Here is a 19,953-nt window from a genome sequence, read left to right as displayed (position 1 = left end):
TGGTAGCAGCAGTCTGACAAGTATATTTCAGCAAAAGGAGCCATTGATGAGCTCCTCCCCCAATTGTCAGTCTCTATCATTTAAGAAACAAAGTTCCTTAATCCTCTCATTGCTAGAGTAGATCTAAATTTTTTTTCTTTCCAAATGCTCTTTCATTTTTTTAAATTTAAATTCAATTAACATATAATGTATTATTGATTTCAAAGGTGGAGGTCAGTGATTCATTCATCAGTCTTATATAACACCCAGTGCTCATTACATCACGTGCCCTCCTTAATGTCTATCATCCAGTTACCCCATCCCCCTACCCCCCTCCCCTCCAGCAACCTTCAGTTTGTTTCCTATGATTAAGAGTCTTTTATGATTTGTCTCCGTCTCTGGTTTCCTCTTCTTTTATTTTTTCCTCTCTTCCCCTGTGATCCTCTGTTTTATTTCTTAAATTCCACATATCAGTGAGATGGAGTAGATCTAAATTTTTAAGGAAAACACCAAAACTTTAAAAGTGATGATAGCCTAAGCCTTCCAAACCAGCATAGACTGGACATCCACAGCCTTCCTCAGGCCAACCGGATTTCTGGAATTAAACCAACCTATAGTGCTACAATTCACACTACCATAAACTAGAATTTGCCTTATCAAGTACTGTGGAATACTGTACTGAAAGTTATAACTCCCCTCACCCCCACTATATCACCTCCCCTTTAAAGAACAATGAAACCTGTGACAAGTATTCTCGTACATTACAACTATCAACAAAATAAAGCTATATCAAGTGACAGTGACATTAAAAATGAATGTTGGCAGTTATATTCGTAAAGTTAAAGGTTTCAAACACATATGGTTATGAAGCACATTAAATTTAATATTTCTGACACAGTGCCCATATACTGTCGTTTTCTTTAAATAACGTATAGGTTGTTAGGATTTTTGACAAGGAAATTATTCCAATAATATAAGAAAATGTATAGTTAAGTAATACCTTAATCTTAAAATCATTCTAAGAACTCTTAAAATTCTTGATCTGACTTACTACTTTTGTTTTAATTCATGAGGATAAAAATATTTGTTGTAAGATAATTTAAGTTTTTACTTAAATTCCAGTTAGTTAACATACAGTGTAATATTAGTTTCAGATGGACAATATAGTGATTCAGCACTTCCATACAACACCCAGTACTCATCACAAGGGCCCTCCTTAATCCCCATCACATCAACTATTCAGCCCATCCTCCCACCCACCTCCCTTCTGGTAACCATCAGTTTGTTCTCTACAGTTCAGAGTCTGTTTCTTGCATTGCCTCTCGCTCTCTCTCTTTTTTTTTTTTTTTTGTAACATAGACTTAAATAGATGTATTTGCTTTCCAGGTATTGTGTCAAAAATTTGCTAGTTATATTTAAATTCTATTTTCTTTTTGTTTAAGTTTTTTTTATTTTTTTGAGAGAGAGAGCACAAGCACAAGCAGGGTGGAGGAATAGAAGCAGACTCCTCACTGAGCAAGGATCCCTACACGGGGGCTCGATCCTAGGACCCCAGATCACTAGGACCCCGGGATCATGACCTAAGCTGAAGGCAAACACTTAACTGACTGAGCCACCCAGGCACCCCTAAATTCTATTTTCTTAATTCTGCTTTGTTTCCTGTTGCTATTTGCTGTTAATTTTGCTTTCATTAGCCATAGCTGGGGAGGGCAGTCTTCAGTAAAGTGTTTTGAATCCAATCCTCAGCTTAGTTTAGCCTCTTATTTGGGCAAGTACCAATGACGAGCCTTCTCATTTGTGCCCTTAGATCAACTATTAGATCAGCTGTACACAACAGAGGAAAGGATGGGACATTTCTGTGTTATCTGTTTCCATGTCTTTGCTTATTTTTGTGTCCGTGGTGATTTCTCACACTCAGTGTCACTGGGTACATTTCTGTCACGCTGTGTTTCCTGATGTGTGTACTGTCATCATCTCTGTTTCCCTCTGCCTACCTGCCTGCCTTCCTTTCCCTCTTCCTTCCTCTCATTATCTCTGACTTTCTGCTATGCCTCCTTTCAGTCACCCTTTCTGAATTTGCCCTAATACAGAACCAAAGTATACTTTTACAATGTATTGAAACATTTTCTTATTCCTGTTTATAATCTTAGAGTCTATGAGTAGAACAGTTTTGACAGATGGAATCATATAGGCTATTAGTCACAAAAACAATTCTGGGGGCACCTGGCTGACTTAGTTGGTAGAGCATGAGACTCTGAATCTTAGGGTTGTGAGTTCAAGCCCCACACTGGGCATGGAGCCTACTTAAAAATAAATAAAAATAAAAATAAGAACAATTCTGATAAGGATATGGCTTATTTAATAGTGTACTTTTTAAAAAATCAGAAAACCTTCTTCCTGAGGAATATATGCATACAATTTGATTTATTTGGGCACACATAGAGCACACACAGATTCAGGAAAGAATATAATATTTAATAATAATAATAATATATAACATATGATAGTTTATCAAGTATTTCCAGACCTATTATGTCATGTGAAAAAATAATCTTATGGGATGCCTGGGTGGCTCAGTCGATTAAGCAACTGCCTTCAACTCAGGTCATGATCCCGGGGTCCTGGGATCAAGCCCTGAGTCAGACTCTGTGCTCAGCAGGGAATCTGCTTCTCCCTCTGCCTTACCCCCGTACTCATGCTCTCTCTCACTCGCTCATTCACGTTCTCTCTCTCGAATAAATAAAATCTTTAAAAATAATAATCATAAGGCAGATAATTTTATAATTATCCCCTTTTATTAGCCTTAATTGACAATTGAGAGAAGTGAGGTCCAGAGAAATTGTCTTACTTACAGCTAGTGACAAAGCCAAGTTTGAAACCAGTCTTCTGACTTCCAAAATCTGCATTCTTTTTTCCACACCATGATACTGTTCCATTTTCCTGATTCCCTTTATTTTTTCCCCTCCCTTTCTTTTATATTTTTCTATTCTTTTTAACTTCAAGCTTCCTACATCTATCATCAATTTAATTAACTTTTATCATCTTAGTTTTCATACATCTCAGAAGAACCTGGTTTCGTTAACTGTTATTCATCAGATGTACAAAAAGCAGACCATGTTCCTCTGATGATAGCAAAAGAAGTAAATCCCTGCAACTGAGATTTAATCATTCTTGATTTTTTTTTTTTATGGTAGAAACTCCGAGAAAAACAAAAAGCTGTACGAGAAAGTCATGGTCCAAATATGAAACAAGCAAAAATGTGGCGTGATTTCGAACAGTTGATGGAATGTAAGAAACAGTGCTTTCTGAAACAACAAAGCCAAACTCCCATGGGTCAGGTAATTCAGGAGGGCGGGGAGGACCGGCTGGTACTTTGAATCCATGTGCCATCGTTCAAGTTCGGGGTTTTAGTTGATACTACTAGATGTAAGCCTAATCCCATAATGTATTTTTTTCTGGAAAGTGATTTGTACAACATTTTGCTTTCAGGTTAACCATTCCTATTAAGTTTCCTTGGAAGATAATGTTAAGGTAGATTTAGGTTTTAAAGTTTTTTAATATGAAAAACGGCTTTTATTGTTTTGCTTAGTTTAGAGATCAGTGGTGTCTTAGGAGTTTTATGAGACAGGCGGCTAAGTTTACTCTCTGTAAATGTAAACATGTCCATTAAAAAGCATGTAGTTTTTTAAAAATGTAATAACCCAATGGCTTAATGTTCTTCCTAATCTTTTTTTAACTTTAGAGGAATCTTTTAGGAACTAATATCTCTTGTTTTGAAGAAACATTTATCTGAAGTTCAGCAATTCCTACAGTTTCACTTCAGTTTCTCTTTCTTCTATAAAATTCAAGAAAATTTGCTATTTTAAATAACATATTTGTTCTGTCTGTATTATTTAAAGGCAAATAAAACTTGGTGCACATATGATGACTATTTTTTAATTATGTAGCTGTGTCAAATTGTTATTCTTTAACTATTTGTGTTATGGTATTGTATTAAATTTAAGGATTATTACTTATTTTTACCTAAAATCTATTATAGTATTTAGGTCTTGGGGACTTTTATTTTAAATATAAAAAAGTAGTCCTAGAATATAGAAATTATCATATGCTAAAAAGCTACAGTAGGATTCCAAGTGAAATTCTAGGGTCCAAAGTGCTTCTAATTTCTGCTTCATTTGGACAGGGTACTTGAAGATTTCTTTGATTTTTCCTTAAAGAAAGATACTAAATTCATATGCTACCCTTTACTTCATTTCAGTTTCATTATACTTTTTTAAATGTCTTCCTTTAGGGGTGCCGAGGTGGTGCATTCGGTTAAGTGTCTGATTCTTGCTCAGGTCATGATCTCAGGGTCCTGAGATAGAGCCCTGCATCAGGCTCCACGCTCATCGCAGAGTCTTCTTGAGACTTCCTCTCCCTCTGCCCCTCTGCTGTGCTCTAGCTTTCTCTCTCTCTCTCTCTCTCTCTCTCTCTCTCTCTCTAAAATAAATAAATAAATCTTTAAAAAAATGTCTTCCCTTTAGATTTGAAAACTCAGATTTCAAATTATTAGCATGTCCATCTTGGGTTAGTTCTCTGTAGCTATCCTGGGGATGGCAGTGAGCGGCAAAGAACATTTCAATGAAGAAAGTTATTTCTACCCTGTACAAAACATGCAAACTTGATTATGGCTTTGGATCTCTTTGTTTCCAAGTGTGTTCTACTCTTACTTTTTGTTTGAAAGCTTTTTCCTTGGTAATCAGATAAACTTACCAACCTTGGTGACTCTAGGAGCTATTGCAAGAAAAGATGGGATCCATCAGAGCAAGGAAGAACTTACCAAGAAGGTATGGAAAGAAACTTCTTTTAATAAATTTCAAGGAAAAAAAGAAGCATTTTAATATTATTATGTGGTTTCAATCTGGTCCTTAGCTTACTTTAGCCTCTTATTTGGGAAAGTATCAGCTACCAGAATTCTCATTTGTGCCTTTAGATCAACAGCTAGATCCACCAGATACTAAACAAGGAAAGGCTGTGTTTCGGTGTGGAAACAAACCTTTCTTAATTCAATAAATCAGTTTTTGAACATTGAGGTAGATGTATTTGTTCAGTGTTGGCTACTGGCTTGTTATTTTTAAGCCAGTGGCAAGTGATGTTCCTTTAGCCAGAGTATGAATTCCTTTGCAAATATTTGAGAAAGACTAGATGTCCATCACAGAAACGAAACAGCATTTTATTCCCCTAAGGAAAGCCAGCTTGTAAGATTATTAAGCTTGGCGATTAATTTTTTTAGCCTTCACTATCCTTGGTGCTCTTCTCTTAATTTTAAAAATTGTTAACGACAGATACTCCAAGGAATGCTTATAATTCTGATTTGATTATTGCTTGCCATCTTTATTCCACACAGAAGGAATATGTGGATTAAACACTAGGCAGCTCCAGAATTACTTTATTAACTGAAGCAGAACATCATTATTACTTCAAGAAAAGCAAATTGAAGAAAAAAACCCTAAAAGTACAAAGTTATTTATAGTTTTTATTAAAGTAACATTGGACATTTAGTAATGCATCTTAATGGGTTTTATACAGTGACTTTCCACTCATTTTGTGATTTGATTGGAACATTAAAAAGCTTTGACTAACTCTGACGGTTTTGACACCTGACACTTATAGGAGAGCTTATTACATTTTTCCTTCACGATTGATACTCTAGCTGGCTAATTGATGAGAGTACTTAATCATTTTGGAAAATAATCTGTCTTCCACATGATGGCCCAAATAAAGAAGAAAAATGTAGCCTGTGAAATCTGCTTTTGCGTTCATGGATTTGCTCCTCCTAGGACTCGGTGTTGCCAACTGTTGCATGGGACTGACTGTATAAACTGTAAATTTCAAAAGGCTACTGCTTATCTTGCTTTCTATATTAGTTCAGGAAATAATCCAACTCTAAAGGTTGTCCTTTAAGAACAATCTTATAATAGGATAATGTCCTTTCTGTTATAAGTCTGTTAACATCTAAATCCAAGATCATGTATTTTTCCGGTCCAGGGAGTGTACCAGAAGGGTCTTAGAACATTATTCAAAGGCTTGTGGAAATCAAACCAGATCTCAGGAGATTACAGAACACTTAACTTTCTTCTTTAGATTAATACTTTCTGTCATTTTGCTTTAGTTCAATAGGCAGCAATAGTAAAAGAAACCATTTCATTAAACTGTCAAATCCAAATGTATCATTCTGCCTTATTAGTTTATATAACATATATAAATTTTCTGGAAAATTTTAAGCTCTGTGCATTTTCCAAGTATGATTATTTCTTAACTTTTTAGGCTAAGATGATACAGAGCACGTTTTGGTAATTGGAGTAAAAAGAAGAGACTGAATATGTTGCTCAACTAAAAATGTATAAATTTGCTGAATTCTTCTGAATTGAATTTGAAAATATGCACAAATGGGTAACTTGCCAAAGCTGCCTTTACAACGGCAAAATCCAGTTTGTATTGAAAAATGATTTCCTATGGAGATGTGTATCTTACAGAAACCTCCTTGTCATACACAGGCATTTACCCTACATTAGTGACTAATGAGCATGAATCAAAGGCTTGTTTCTACAAATGGTTCTAGGCGCTTACATCATTCCTCTTGTTTGGCAGGAAGGAGTGCTTAGCCCTAGGGAGTGGGTAAGTAAGCAGCCTGACGATTAACTTCCATTAAACCTGGTTATTTCAATATATTCAACCATTGTTGTAGTGAAAGTAAGATCTAAATTGTGCATGCAACGAATCCTTTTTTAAACAATCTGTGGCAGCCAGAAGATTCTTTTCTTAAAGTTGCACTTTTATGGGCGCCTGGGTGGCTCAGTTGGTTAAGCGATCGCCTTCGGGTCAGGTCATGATCCTGGAGTTCCAGGATCAAGTCCTGCATCGGGCTCCCTGCTCAGCAGGGAGTCTGCTTCTCCCTCGAACCCTCCCTCCTCTCATGTGCTCTCTCTCTCTCATTCTCTCTCTCAAATAAATAAATAAAATCTTTAAAAAAAAATAAAGTTGCACTTTTATTAAATATGTAATTATTTCTCTACCCAGAAGGAGCTACTGGCTTAGCTCCTCCTCCCTTTCCTTTTAATGAAAACAGTTTAATTAGAGCCATTTAGCGTATGGCAGCCAGGCATGAGGTAAGCATTTTGTCCAGGAAAGATAGAGATCATTCGGTTATCTGTATACTTTCAATCTTTGAGTCTCCCGTCTTAAGACAATATAAAAAAGAAAAACTTGGCTGTAACAGTCATTCAGTCCCATCCCATCCTTGCAAAAGAAATCAAAAACTAAAACACAGAATCCAAACAAGTGTTTTTTTAAAAGACTTGGACGAACATATGCTTTCTGCTCCCAGGCTCCCTCTTTTGGCAAACTGGAAGTACTTTCTCGGCGGATAGTTCACAATTTCCTCTTGAATTGCCGAGAGCCTTGAGTCACCAAACTCGGTTTACTGCTATGGAAATTCACTATTCAGACAGAACACAGGAAGAAATTAAAGATTTCTGTTTTTCAGTGGAAGTATTCATTTCCACCTCCGTCGAGAGTGTCCCAGCAGGGTCCTGGCAGGGCTGCCGCTTTGCCCTGCACGCGGTAACTGGGTAAATAGCCATCGCATTTTGGAGCTGGAAAGGAACCTCAGAATGATTCGGGTGATCAGTTATTAAATTGGGACCTTTGAGAGCTCTGTTTCAGCCTCTCAACAGTGCAGAAATCAGCGCTTGGAGCAAATCACTTCCCAGCCTCCGTGGAGTAACCGCAATGCGGCTCACGAGGGAGCTTGTTTCATTGTTAAAGAGCACCACTGATTAGTTTCTGGGTTCTAGAAATGAAGCAAACTTACAGAGGGAGGGCATTTTTTTTAGAAACAGCAGTTAGGCAAAGCAAGACTGAACCAGTTTTACTCCCTGAAGCTTTGTAATCATAATCATTATTGAGCACTTAGTATGGACCAGATACTGTCCTAGGTACTTCATGTGTCTGAACTAATATACCTCTCACAATAACCCCAGGAGGTAAATACTGTTATCCCCACTTAATAGATGAGGAAACAGGCACAGATAGGTTTCCACGGTATTACACAGCTAATAACTGTGGGCAGAGCCAGTGCCCAAAGCCAGGACTCTTCATTCCTGTGCTGTATGAACTACAGTGTGACCCATGTATATACTGGTTGTATATATGCAGACAGGCTGATATCCATTTAATGAACTATAATATGTGTGAAATTATAGTTCTTTTTTAAAAATGTGTTCACTCACTGTACCCAAGGGGGAAAAAAACTTTAGTAAATGAGTAAAAATGAACTCTACCATCTAGATATGGGGATTATGCTAAAAATGAATATCAAGTAAATACATGAAAGAAAGAAGTAATAGTTTTAGACACAGAACAAATGCAAGCTTTATAGGTTATAATTTAAATCTTTCTCTGTAAAAGTGTTAAAATCATATATGTCTTTTGTTGCTGGACATGTAGATAGATTCCAATTTTTTATTTTACATGCTGCAGTGGAACTTAAAAATTGAAATACCATGCAGTACTTAAAATTTGAAATACAGTACAATATTAAGCAAAACCACTAAGTTTATTTAATTTGGTCAAATCCAGAATCCATTGAATTGTTTTATAGACATTTCTTGCCTTCCTCTTTGAAAATGCCAAGGCTAAATGAAATAAGTTAGCAAGATATTATTTGATTAATTGGAGAATGAAATTGTAAATTCATCATTTATTTATTTGCAAATATTTATTGAATATCTTCTGTGTGCCTGACATTGTGCTAAGTGCTAAAATATACAGTGAATGTGACCTGGTTTTTGTTTTCAAAGAGCTCATAGACTAGAAGACTCTAATATTATGTAGCAAAAATTAAAGTTCTTTTATGTATAAAAAGAACTAGGAGCTCAGAGGAAGAAGCAATTAATTCTGACATGGGGGACTGAAAAGACTAATGGAAGAGGTAGGACTTGAGCTGGGTTTGTAAGAAGGAGTTAAGATTTTGATAGCCGTGGGAAAGGAGGAAGACATAAAGGCATTTAAGAACACAGCATGCTCGGGAAATGACAAGAAGTCTAGAATGGCTCAGAAAGTTACCCAGATACATGAGGGAGAGGAAGGAGCTCCTATCATGTGCCAAATCTTGTGCTCTGTAATTTGATGTGCTAGGCACTCAGCTAAACTCTATGAAAAGGTACAGTAAGTGTATAAAACATGGCCCCATCATTAACAGGACTAACAATAAATTGAACAGTAGCAAACATATCAAAACCTAATAATCAAGTGCTAAATTTTGTGGTGCTATCAAAATTCAATCACAACAGAGATCTAGAGAAGACTAAAAGGTCAAAGTGGAGTCCAGGAAGTCTTGTCCAAGAAGGAGTAATGATTGGGGCCTGGAAAGATGAAGATTTGGACAGGTGAATGGGAGAGTGTGAGAGGGCCTCAGGGATGAAACCAGCAGGTACTCATTGGTCCTTTCCTACATCTAGCTCTGTATCAAACGCATCAAGCAGGAAAAGGCATGGCCTCCCCCTTCAGGGAACTTGAAGTCTTAGTTACCAAGATGAGAAATGTAACCAATAATTGAAGCAGTTTTCAGCACTGGATTATCCAGTAGGCAAATAGATACAGTCTGAATTTTCTGCAAGTGTTTAATATTTCAGAGATCAAAGAAGTTTTCGTTAGAAAAATTAGAATTAGGGGTGCCTGGGTGGCTCAGTTGGTTAAGCATCTACCTTCAGCTCAGGGATTGAGCCCTACAACAGGCTCCCTGCTCAGTGGGGAGCCTGCTTCTCTCTCGCCTTCCGGCACTCCCCCTCTTGTGCCCTCTTGCTCACTCTTTAAAAAATAATAAGGAAAGAAGAAAAATCAGAACTATTGGATTTCCTTGCACTCTCCTCAGGGTTTAGGGTCTCTAAAAGTTTCAATGCGGCTTTTTGGAATGGGATCAAGAGTTAACAGATCTAGGGGCCCCTGGGTGGCTCAGTCGTTAAGCATCAGCCTTCGGCTCAGGTCATGATCCCGGGGTCCTGGGATCCAGCTCCACATCGGGCTCCCTGCTCGGCGGGGGGCCTGCTTCTCCCTCTCCCACTCCCTCTGCTTGTGTTCCTGCTCTTGTTATCTCTCCCTGTGTCAAATAAATAAATAAAATATTTTTTTTAAAAAAAGAGTTAACATCTAAGGGCAAAAGGAAAAAACACTTTGGGCTGGAACAATTTGGGCAGGCTGGAGATGCAGGTACAAGTTAAAACCCTTCTGCACACAAAGGTCAGAATGTGGCTCAGGGAGAAAGCAAGAACTCCGTGGGGAAGAGGGAGCCCTGAGAAAGGAATGCCCTCAAGTAAGTACCAGCCAGGCAAGACTGGAGGAAATCAGGAATAATTTGGAGATAGAAACCAAATTGCTGAAGGTTTTGAGGTGGTGCAATTGCAAGTCATGTCCATTTGGTGTATGATAATCGGGAGTTGTTAATATCCCTGCTGCTCCTTGGACACTTGAGGAAATGAGAGACTCACTACATTGTAGAGAATGGAAGATGATCACTGCCACAGGAGACTACAAACATAATACTAAGTTTGTTTTTTTCATGACAGAGGAGAGGCAATTAGCCAGTTTTTTTATTTCTTTGCATATAGGGGGATAATTTTTTACACTAACTCAAAGATTCAGCATCTTATTATTTGATTCAGGTTACAACTCTGTGTCATCTCTATCACTACTTTTTCGTTCCATGTAACATTTTCAGATGGGTGAAAAAGATTTGATAATTCCAAGGAATTGAGCTTAGAAACAGTAATATTTAAGAGTTATACTTCTGTTGAGAGACATTTTTATAAGTTTATATGATTTTCTATATATTAAAAAATGTGAGAGAAAATTCAGAACTGGTGTTTAACTGTGCTTGATTTCTTTTTCTTGAGAGTAGGAAAAAGAACTCCTTTTTGTTGTGGTTAATTGCCAAGTCACCAAGGAGAGCCTCCACGCTTGAAGAGACCCACTTGCTAGTGACTTGGCAGTGTCAAACAAATGTTCAACTTTTATTCTGACACTTCTTGAAGAATTTGATTGAAACTATATATGTCCAGATAACACTCAGCAAAGTGCCCTTCTTGCATTTGTTTCAAGATATATTTGGAAACAAGAGAGATGACCTTGGATGCAGCTGCTTTTCCAATTTAGGACTTCTCTCTGGGTCTACTGAATAATATTTCCCAACATTGAAAATTCAAAGGATGGAAAAACATTTTAGTTACTATATCCCATAAGTCCTATGATGGAGGATTTTTTCCCCCCAGCAATATGTTCTGCCTCTAAAAGAATGATATATTTAGACCACAAACTCTATGTTAGCTTTCTAACCATCTATTTCAAAATACATTTAGGAACACATTTGCTTTTCATCAGAGCGCCTTTTCGTAACCTAAATTGAGCTGTCCTTGCTTTTTAAAATATTTCAACATCTGAGAAATAAAAAATAATGAGCAGTTAACCCTTCACCTTTGCTTTCTGGCATTCAAAATTTGTTCCGAGGCCAGGGTTCATTGTAGCTTGATGTAAGATCTAAAAGAAGACTGGGGAGGCTCTGACATCCCCGGCTAAGGTTATTGCCACCTGTCCAGATGGCAATACGAGTCCTGCTAGTCTAACCTCAAGCCTGAAAGCCAAGGTTAGCTTCCAGTTGTATCTACATTTAGCCCACGGAGATGGATGGTTTTAGCTGTCATTAAAGTGACGTTCTTTCAGTTACCATTATGCATATTTTGGAGGTTTAAACAGTTCCATTTTTAATTTGTTGTCACAGTCACAGGACAAGACTTAGGTAACCTGTTTGATAAAGCAATTTTACTTTTAAGCAAATAAGTAACTAAGAATTTAGAGTCTGGTCATTGTTCTGCACGGCATGTCACCAGAGACAGTAACATTTTCTATTTTCCTATGGTTTCCAAAGATGTTGTAGTGAATCAGAGCATTTATAGAGATGATTACGTTGGTAGCAACAGTCTCCAGCATATGCAGTACATTAATTCCCAGTAAAATGTGTCAGACACGTGCATACACACATGCACATGCAGACACAGAAAAACACCATATTATAATACTTCAAAGGATAGCTTATTCTCAAGGATTCCTTGTTGCTTGATTTGGAATCAAATCAATTACATCAACTGTTAGCTACAAGGTGAGTGATTTTGAATAGTCAACAGATTTTTAAAACTATCACCACTTAAGGTACTTTTAATGATGATCCATCCCCTCAGATAACAGTCTGATCTTAAATTTTTAATTGTTATCAATTATTGCCCCAGCCTTTCTTTGCACTTTCCTAATTCAAAAACTGGTGACTTTTATTTTTAATCTGACATTTACTCCTTTATAAGAACAGACTTTCCATGGTGTACCTATCTTGTGTACATTTCCATTATTTTGTTGATGTTGAGCTAGAGTAATTGCTGTAGTCACCGCACAGCCCTAATTAAATAAGAGTTAACAGTACCCAAACTAATAGATTTTGTGGGCTAAGCATAAAGTTTGCTTTTACTGGTGCCAGAGACTCCTCCAACTGCACAACTTTTGAACTGTGCTTTTTAAAGATACAAAAAAGGAAAATAAGATGATACCTACAAAATGTTCCCAAGATCTGTAGTGCTCAAAGAAGATTTTAATGAGGGAAAAGTCTCAAAGGAACGGTAGTTTTATTTTAAGTAATACAGGGATTAAATGTGAGTTTTGTGGAATGCTTTTATAAAACATTATCTTTCAAATGTATGTTTTTCATCCTTCTTCTAAAAACATATATAAAGCTTTGAGCCAAAAAGAATATTCCTGCATGGATTGTGCTGATTAAGTTTGTCAGGACGTTTTAGGAGCCCTTTTCTCTCTATCCAGCTCTGCTTATATTCTCAGATACTCTTAACCAAATCAGAGCATTATTGATGTTCAGTTAAGTATTTATTGCTTGGGAATTAGTATCTTGCTGTCAGCCTTCCTAACACAGGAGAGATTTCTAGCAACTACAAAGTGAATGTATTTTTCTAAACTCTTTTTTATCTGTGTCTTCCATAGATGGAATTCATATCCAGATGTCTGCAGATTTATATAGAATCTGGTTTATCCAAATATTTGCAGTACCATCAAATCAAGAGTTTCTTTATTTCCTTATCATGCCCAAATATCTTACCTTGATCTTTTTGTTACAAAATCCAGATATGTTTATTTCACGAAGGCAGATCTAATATGTTCCTGGTTCAAACTCATTTTAGCATCTGTCTTTTTTTCTGTCCTTGACACTCTCCAACTTTTTTTGTTCTCATATTTTTTTTCTTCTTGTTTATGTGTATCATTCATTCCATTACTATTTACACTTTCTCTGATTGTATCTCACATATTCTCTTGCCACTTAATAAGTTCACTTTTGGAGCATCTTCCGATTTCTTTTTTTTTTTTTTTGAGGCATATTTGGTATATAACATTATATGAGTTTCAGGTGAACAACATAATTAATCATCTGTGTACACTGATGATTATACAACTCTGGTGATGGTACAGCTCTGTGAATATATTAAGAAACATTGAATGTGTGAATACACTAAAAACCACTTTAAATTGGTGAATTGTGTGGTATGTGAACTATGCCCCCAATAAAACTGCTAAAAATAAAAATATAGCTCAATGTAACAAATCAAATAATGTCAAACAGTATTAGTTTAAAAAAATAAAAAGCCCTCAGCAACGTCAGTCTTCTCACTTCTCTGAGGCATTTCCAAAGCTAAATTTTGGAATATTCTTCCAGACGTTTTCATTGTACACAAAGGGGGTTATAGTCATATTCACTGTTCTGCAACTTGCTTTTTGCACTGAATAGTCTTTGCACTCTTATGCAAGTATATCTGTCAGGAAGAAAAAAAAAAACCTGAGAAGTAGCGTTATTGTCTTCAGAGGTATGTGCATTTAAATTTTTCATAGATAGATATTGCCAAATTACTCTCCAAAAAGCTGGTGATAATTTGTAATCCCTTAGGTTGTGTATGACAGAGTGTAGTTTGCCGTTCCCTTGCCTAAGCTAAGTGACTATACTAGTCAGTATGATAGGTCTAAAGAATTATTTTAATTTGTATTTTTAAAATTATGAGTGAAAAAATTATGAGTGCAGTTAGTTTTTTATGGCTTACTTTTAATTGATTATGTGATATTTTCTCTAACTGAAAAGTCCATAATGTTAATTGTAGAATTTTGAATAATTAAAATCATGTATAATCCCACCACCCAGAGATTATCACCACTTAAAATTTTACTTCTAGTCTTCTTTCTATGAAATTTATCTTGTGATTTTTATTTTATTTTATTTTTAGCAAATAATGAGGATTGGTAGGGGAACTTATTTTTATATTTAAAATACTCAGTTTACAAAAAGAGATTTTAATTCAGCTACTTAGAATATTGCTTTGAGCTCTTTTAATCAAGGTGCTATATAAATATTCAGTAGACTGAGCTCCCCTGTGCCAAGCTTTTGGGATCAGCTAGTGGAAAAATCATTAGCATTCTTTCCTTGACACTATACTGCCACTACCAGGGCTCAAACTGGATGAGATTTCCTGGGAGCCAGGAGGTCTTTTAGTAAAGGAGATGGAGCTCTACGATCTTTTAATGGCATGGAAGATAGAGGAATCCTGTACCTTAAAAAACAAACACATTTTGTAATGCATGTTTATGTATGTGCCCACATGTATAATCATTATTCTCACTCACACACACAAGGCGAGATGAGATTAGTGAGTCAAGACAGGAACATGTAGAACGAGTGCTGGACACCTGGGGAACAGTAAAATGATTAGCATACGAGGTCAGCCATTCAGAGACACAAGTCCTGTATGGTAATCGTATGTTTCCTTACCTGATTCTTCTTTGGACTGGAAGAGCATGGAATGCAGGATGGGTTTCTGTTCACAGTTATATTCCCTGTGCCTAGTTAGGCACACAGGCAACTTTGATCAGTAAAGAATGAATGAATAGAAGTGAAAGACTGTGACCTTGAATAAATCACTTAATTGCTTTGGGCCTCAGTTTCTTTCTCTGACAGCTTCAAAGAATTATCAAAAGGATAAAATAAGGTAATGTATGAAGGTGGTGGGTCAGACTAGCAGTCCCCTCCAAGCTGACTGTCTCCTCTTTATTTTTACAGAGCCAAATACAGTTGCCATTCAGACCGTCCTCAAGGAGGCCCTACTGTAGCAACTGCCCAAGTATCATCCTCTTGGTTAACCAGACAGAGAACAAAGTAAATACAATGTGCCGCTTTATAATTAGAAATAATTGCCAGTAGGACCTGGAGACTTTGCCATCTTAACCACTGCCTCATTCTCAGTATTTAAGGGTATCTGATGTAAATCTAACACTAGAACTCCCATCAGGCTTTGGGTAAAGTTATAGAATATTTAACATGCTTAGAATTGCATCCGTATGATGATTGTTTAAAAGCAGAGATGATAACTCAGGAAGGCATATGGTACAGGTTTAGAATAGTTGGTAGCTATTCTCAGACTTGACCTATTGTACATGATTGTAAATGAACGCCTGTCCTTTATGGCTTATCTTGTATCAAATTGTCAGAGGCCGTTCCAAGCAATGATTACATTTCAGAGTTAATGTAAAGAAATTTTAAAAATTCTATGAAAGATTTTGTGATTTACTCAAGATAGATTCTATGACCTTTTAAGTTTGTTGAAAGAGGAAGCTAGTGTGTTGTAAAACCAGTTAAAATAAGAATAAACTTGGAAATATAAAATAGCATCAGCTCATAGACCTTAGGGAAGATAACTAATGGCCCAGGCCCTAAAATTCCAATTTATTTAGAAATAAGTTTTTGTAAAAACTTGATATAAATAGAAATATTTTTCAGTCCAGTCCTCTTTAATGAAATGCCATAAAAATAAAAGACTAGCACATAAACTTTCCTTTTTTTTTTCTATTTGTAACCAAAAGCATTGCATAATCAGGCAGGAACCAGGAAATAAAAATAATCACAAAATTAAACCAAGTGATCTGTTTTCATTACTCCAGCAGGAGTAAAAAGTGAATATAAACACAGCCAGCAAGTTCCTTTATCAAATTCGAAAATTCTTTCCTTGTCAGTCATTCCTGAACAACAGAATAAAAATGAAATTTTTATTAAGGCTTTTAACTCTACACTGTCTTAAAAAAATTTTTTTTAATTGTGGTAAAAAACACATAACCTAAAATTTACCATATTAACCATCTTTAAATGTTCAATAGTGTTAAGTATATTCACACTGGTGTACAGTAGACCTCCATAATGTGTTCATGTTGCAAAACTGAAACTCTGTATCCATTAAACAACTCTCCATTCCCCTTCCCCATGGCAACCACCATTCCACCTTAGGTCTGTGAGTTCAAGTACTCTAGGTTCCCCACATAAGTGGAATCCTAGAGTATTTATCTTTTTGTGACTGGTTTATTTCACTGATCACGACGTCCTCAGGGTTCACCCACACTATGGCATGTGACAGGATTTCCTTCAAGACTGAACACTGTCCTTTTTAATATCATTTTTATGGCACAGTCTATTCTACCCTTAAACATCTTTGCAGGTATTGTCTGTTTTAATGTTCCAGAACATGACTAAATACAGAATGATGAGAAGCAAGGTGAAATGTACATTTGACTTTCCGAATTCTCCTGTCAAGAAATCAGAGGAGGTTACGCAATGATTATACACTGTAGGACTTCCTCAGAATGAGAAAAACTATTTGATGCTAAATTAACAGTCAAGACTCTAAAGACCTTTTTGCCAGCCCTTTGTATTGATGGTTTTTAGTTGTTTATTCCTAGAAATGCATTTGACCTATTACAACTTTTTTTTTTTTTTTTAAGTTCCTGCTAATCTATCTCTGCTGCTGGGTTATTTTTTTCCTTCAAGCCTGCAGACATTCTCTCCAAATTCTTCAGACTGAGTTAGCTGTGTTCCTGTTTGTGAATAACCCTCTCGGATTCTGTCATAGCGACGGCCTCATGTTCCACAGTTTGTTAAGAGAATGCAATTGCCAACTGTAGGTACTGTTAGGTCACAGAACCTAACAGGAGTGAGTTTTGAAAAGAAGCAGAGCTCATTCATTTTCAGTCTTCCTACCTTAATTTTTGAACAGCTTTGTTGCTATAATTCACATACATACACATTCACAAATTTAAAAATTCAGTGGTTTTTAGTATATTCCCTAAGTTGCACAACCATCCCTACATTCACTTTGAGAACATTTCACCACCCCCAAAGGAAAGGCTGTACCCATTAGCAGTCACTCCCCATTCCTCCCAGACCCCCCAGCCCCCAGCAACCACTAATCTACTCTCTACAGATTTGCCTATTCTGAAATCTCATATAAATGGAACTGTACAGTATGTGGTCTGGCTTCTTAGCATAATGTTTTCAAGGTCATCCATGTAATATAATGTATCATTACTTTATCCCCCCTTCTTTTTAATTGTGGAAAAATACAGATAACATAAAATACACCATCTTAATCATTTTTAAGTGTACATTTCAGTATTATAAGTACATTCTCATTGTAGTGCAGGCAATCTCCAGAACTCTCTTCATCTTGTAAAACTAAACTCTATTCCCATTAAACAACAGTTTCCCATTCTCCCTTTTTCTCGGCCTCTGGCAACCACAGTTCTATTTTGTCTCTCGGAATTTGACTACTCCAGGTACCTCATGTAAGTGGAATTATATAGTATTTGTCCTTTTGTGACTGGTTTGTTTCATTTAGCATGATAACCTCAAGAACCTTATCATTCATGTGTCAGAACTTCCTTCCTGCTTCATTCTACCTTGGAGTAGAATGGCTGAGTCACATGGCAAACTCTATGTTTAACATTTTGTGGAACTAAGCAACTTTTTCATATCAGCTGCATCATTTTACACCAGCAAAATATGGAGGTACCAGTTTCTCCACATCCTCACCAAGGATGCTGGAGAAAAGGATGTTGTTATTGCCCACCTTCTTATGAGAGTCAACCTAGTAAGTGTGAAGTAGTACATCATTGTGGTTTTGTTGGCATTTCCCTGGGGGCTAAATTTCGTGTGTTTATTGGCCATATCTTCTTTGGATAAATGTCCATTCAGATCCTTTGTCCATTTTTAAGTTGGGTTGTCTTGTTATTGTTGAGTTGTAAGAGTTATTTATGTATTCTGACTACAAGTCCCTAGTCAGACATATGGCTTACAAATATTTTCTCTTATTCTGTGGGTTGCCTTTTTCACTTTCTTCATGGTGTCCTTTGAAGGTTTTTAATTTCAATGAAGTCCAATTATCTATTTCTTCTTTTGACACTTGTATTTTTGGTATTGTATCTAAGAAGGTTTTGCCTAACCCAAAGACGCAAAGATTGGAGCTCCTGGCTGGCTCAGTTGGAAGAGCATGTGACTCTTGATCTCGGGGTTGTGAGTTCGAGCCCCACATTGGGTGTAGAGATTACTAAAAAAACATAAATAAACTTAGGGGGAGAAAGGCACAGAGATTTACTCCTGTTTTCTTCTAAGAGTCTTTAGTAGTTTCAGCTCTTATATTTAGGTCTATGATTCATTTTTGGTTAATTTTTATAGGTGATGTAAGGAAGAGATCCAACCTCAGCATTCTGCATGTTGTGTACCCATTTGTCCCAGCACCAAAGACCATTCATTCCCCACCCCTGTCATTGAATTGTCTTAGCACCCTTGTTGAAAATCAATTGACCATAAGTGTGACAGTTTATTTCTGGATTTTCAATTTTATTCCATTGATCTGTCTGTTCTATATATATCGTTATGCCAGTACCACACTGTCTTGATTACCATGATTTATGGAGTAAGTTTTGAAATCAAGAACTTCGAGTCTTTTGGGGGGCCTGGGTGCCTCAGTCGTTAAGTGTCTGCCTTCGGCTCGGGTCATGATCCCAGGGTCCTGGGATCGAGCCTCGCATTGGGCTCCCTGCTCCGCAGGAAGCCTGCTTCTCCCTCTCCTGCTCCCCCTGCTTGTGTTCCCTCTCTCGCTGTCTCGCTCTCTGTCAAAAAAATAAATAAAAATCTTTATTAAAAAAAAAAGAACTTCGAGTCTTCTAACTTTGGTTTTCCTTTTCAAGATTGTTTCAGCCATTCTGAAAGGATGACTTTCAGATTTTTGTCATGTACTGAGTTAGGAAAGATCAATTTAGGTAAGGTGGGTCAAATGAAGAGTTCAGCTTTGTGTGAAGTGTGAGGTGCCTATTGGACACATAAGAGGAACAGTCCATTAGGAGCTACATGTAGGAGTCTGGTGTTCCAAGGAGAGGTTAGAGCTGGAGATAAAGATAAATAAAGATGTGAGAATCAAGAGCATATAGGTCTCATCACCCTGCCAATCTGTTCCTCCATCCCTCTCTGCTCTCTTGGGTTCCCCCCAACAGTTTTTCTCAAGTTTTTTTCTTACAGCTTCCTAGGTGCTCCAGACCAGAGAGATTTCCCCATGTTGTCATTCTCTGGAAGCCTTTCCATTTATGGAACTGCCTACAGCAAGGCTGAAAACCTTTAACCCTCAACTTTTCAATTCTTCCTTTTCACTTAGGTATTAAATATGCAATCATCCAGGGACACCAGAAGGGATGAGTTGGTTTGGGGGAAGGGAACTTTGGAAACAGACGTTTATGAAGCTGGTTCGGATTTGGATGGGTCCAGAAATCATTGCTAGGTGGTAGGGATGGTGGAGCCTGAAAAAAAAGTGGAATGGAATGGAATGCTTGTGCTCTCTCACGCTCTCTCTGTCAAATAAATAAAAATAAAATCTTTTTTTGTAAGAATTTATTTATTTATTTGACAGAGAGAGACACAGCGAGAGAAGGAACACAAGCAGGGGGAGTGGGAGAGGGAGAAGCAGGTTTCCTGCAGAGCAAGGAGCCCAATGTGGGGCTCGATCCCAGGACCCTGGGATCATGACC

General features: G+C 37.0%; 1 protein-coding gene across 2 annotated transcripts in view; it reads left to right on the top strand.

The window, feature by feature from the left end:
* The window catches only part of IFT81 (intraflagellar transport 81), a 78,286-nt gene extending 74,503 nt beyond the window's left edge, over positions 1 to 3,783 (top strand). For both annotated transcript variants that reach the window (XM_028116411.2, XM_028116410.2), the window contains one exon: positions 3,174 to 3,783. In XM_028116411.2, the coding sequence (XP_027972212.1) occupies positions 3,174 to 3,356 (183 nt within the window). In that variant the 3' untranslated portion in view covers positions 3,357 to 3,783. The remainder of the gene's footprint in view (positions 1 to 3,173) is intronic.
* The last annotated feature ends 16,170 nt before the right edge of the window (positions 3,784 to 19,953 follow it).

The sequence above is a fragment of the Eumetopias jubatus genome, unplaced genomic scaffold (genome assembly GCF_037043125.1).
Source record: "Eumetopias jubatus isolate StellerSeaLion01/CBP00866 unplaced genomic scaffold, mEumJub1_p1.0 scaffold_16, whole genome shotgun sequence".
In the NCBI taxonomy this organism is placed as follows: domain Eukaryota; kingdom Metazoa; phylum Chordata; class Mammalia; order Carnivora; family Otariidae; genus Eumetopias; species Eumetopias jubatus.
This window is presented reverse-complemented; position numbering and strand designations above follow the sequence as displayed.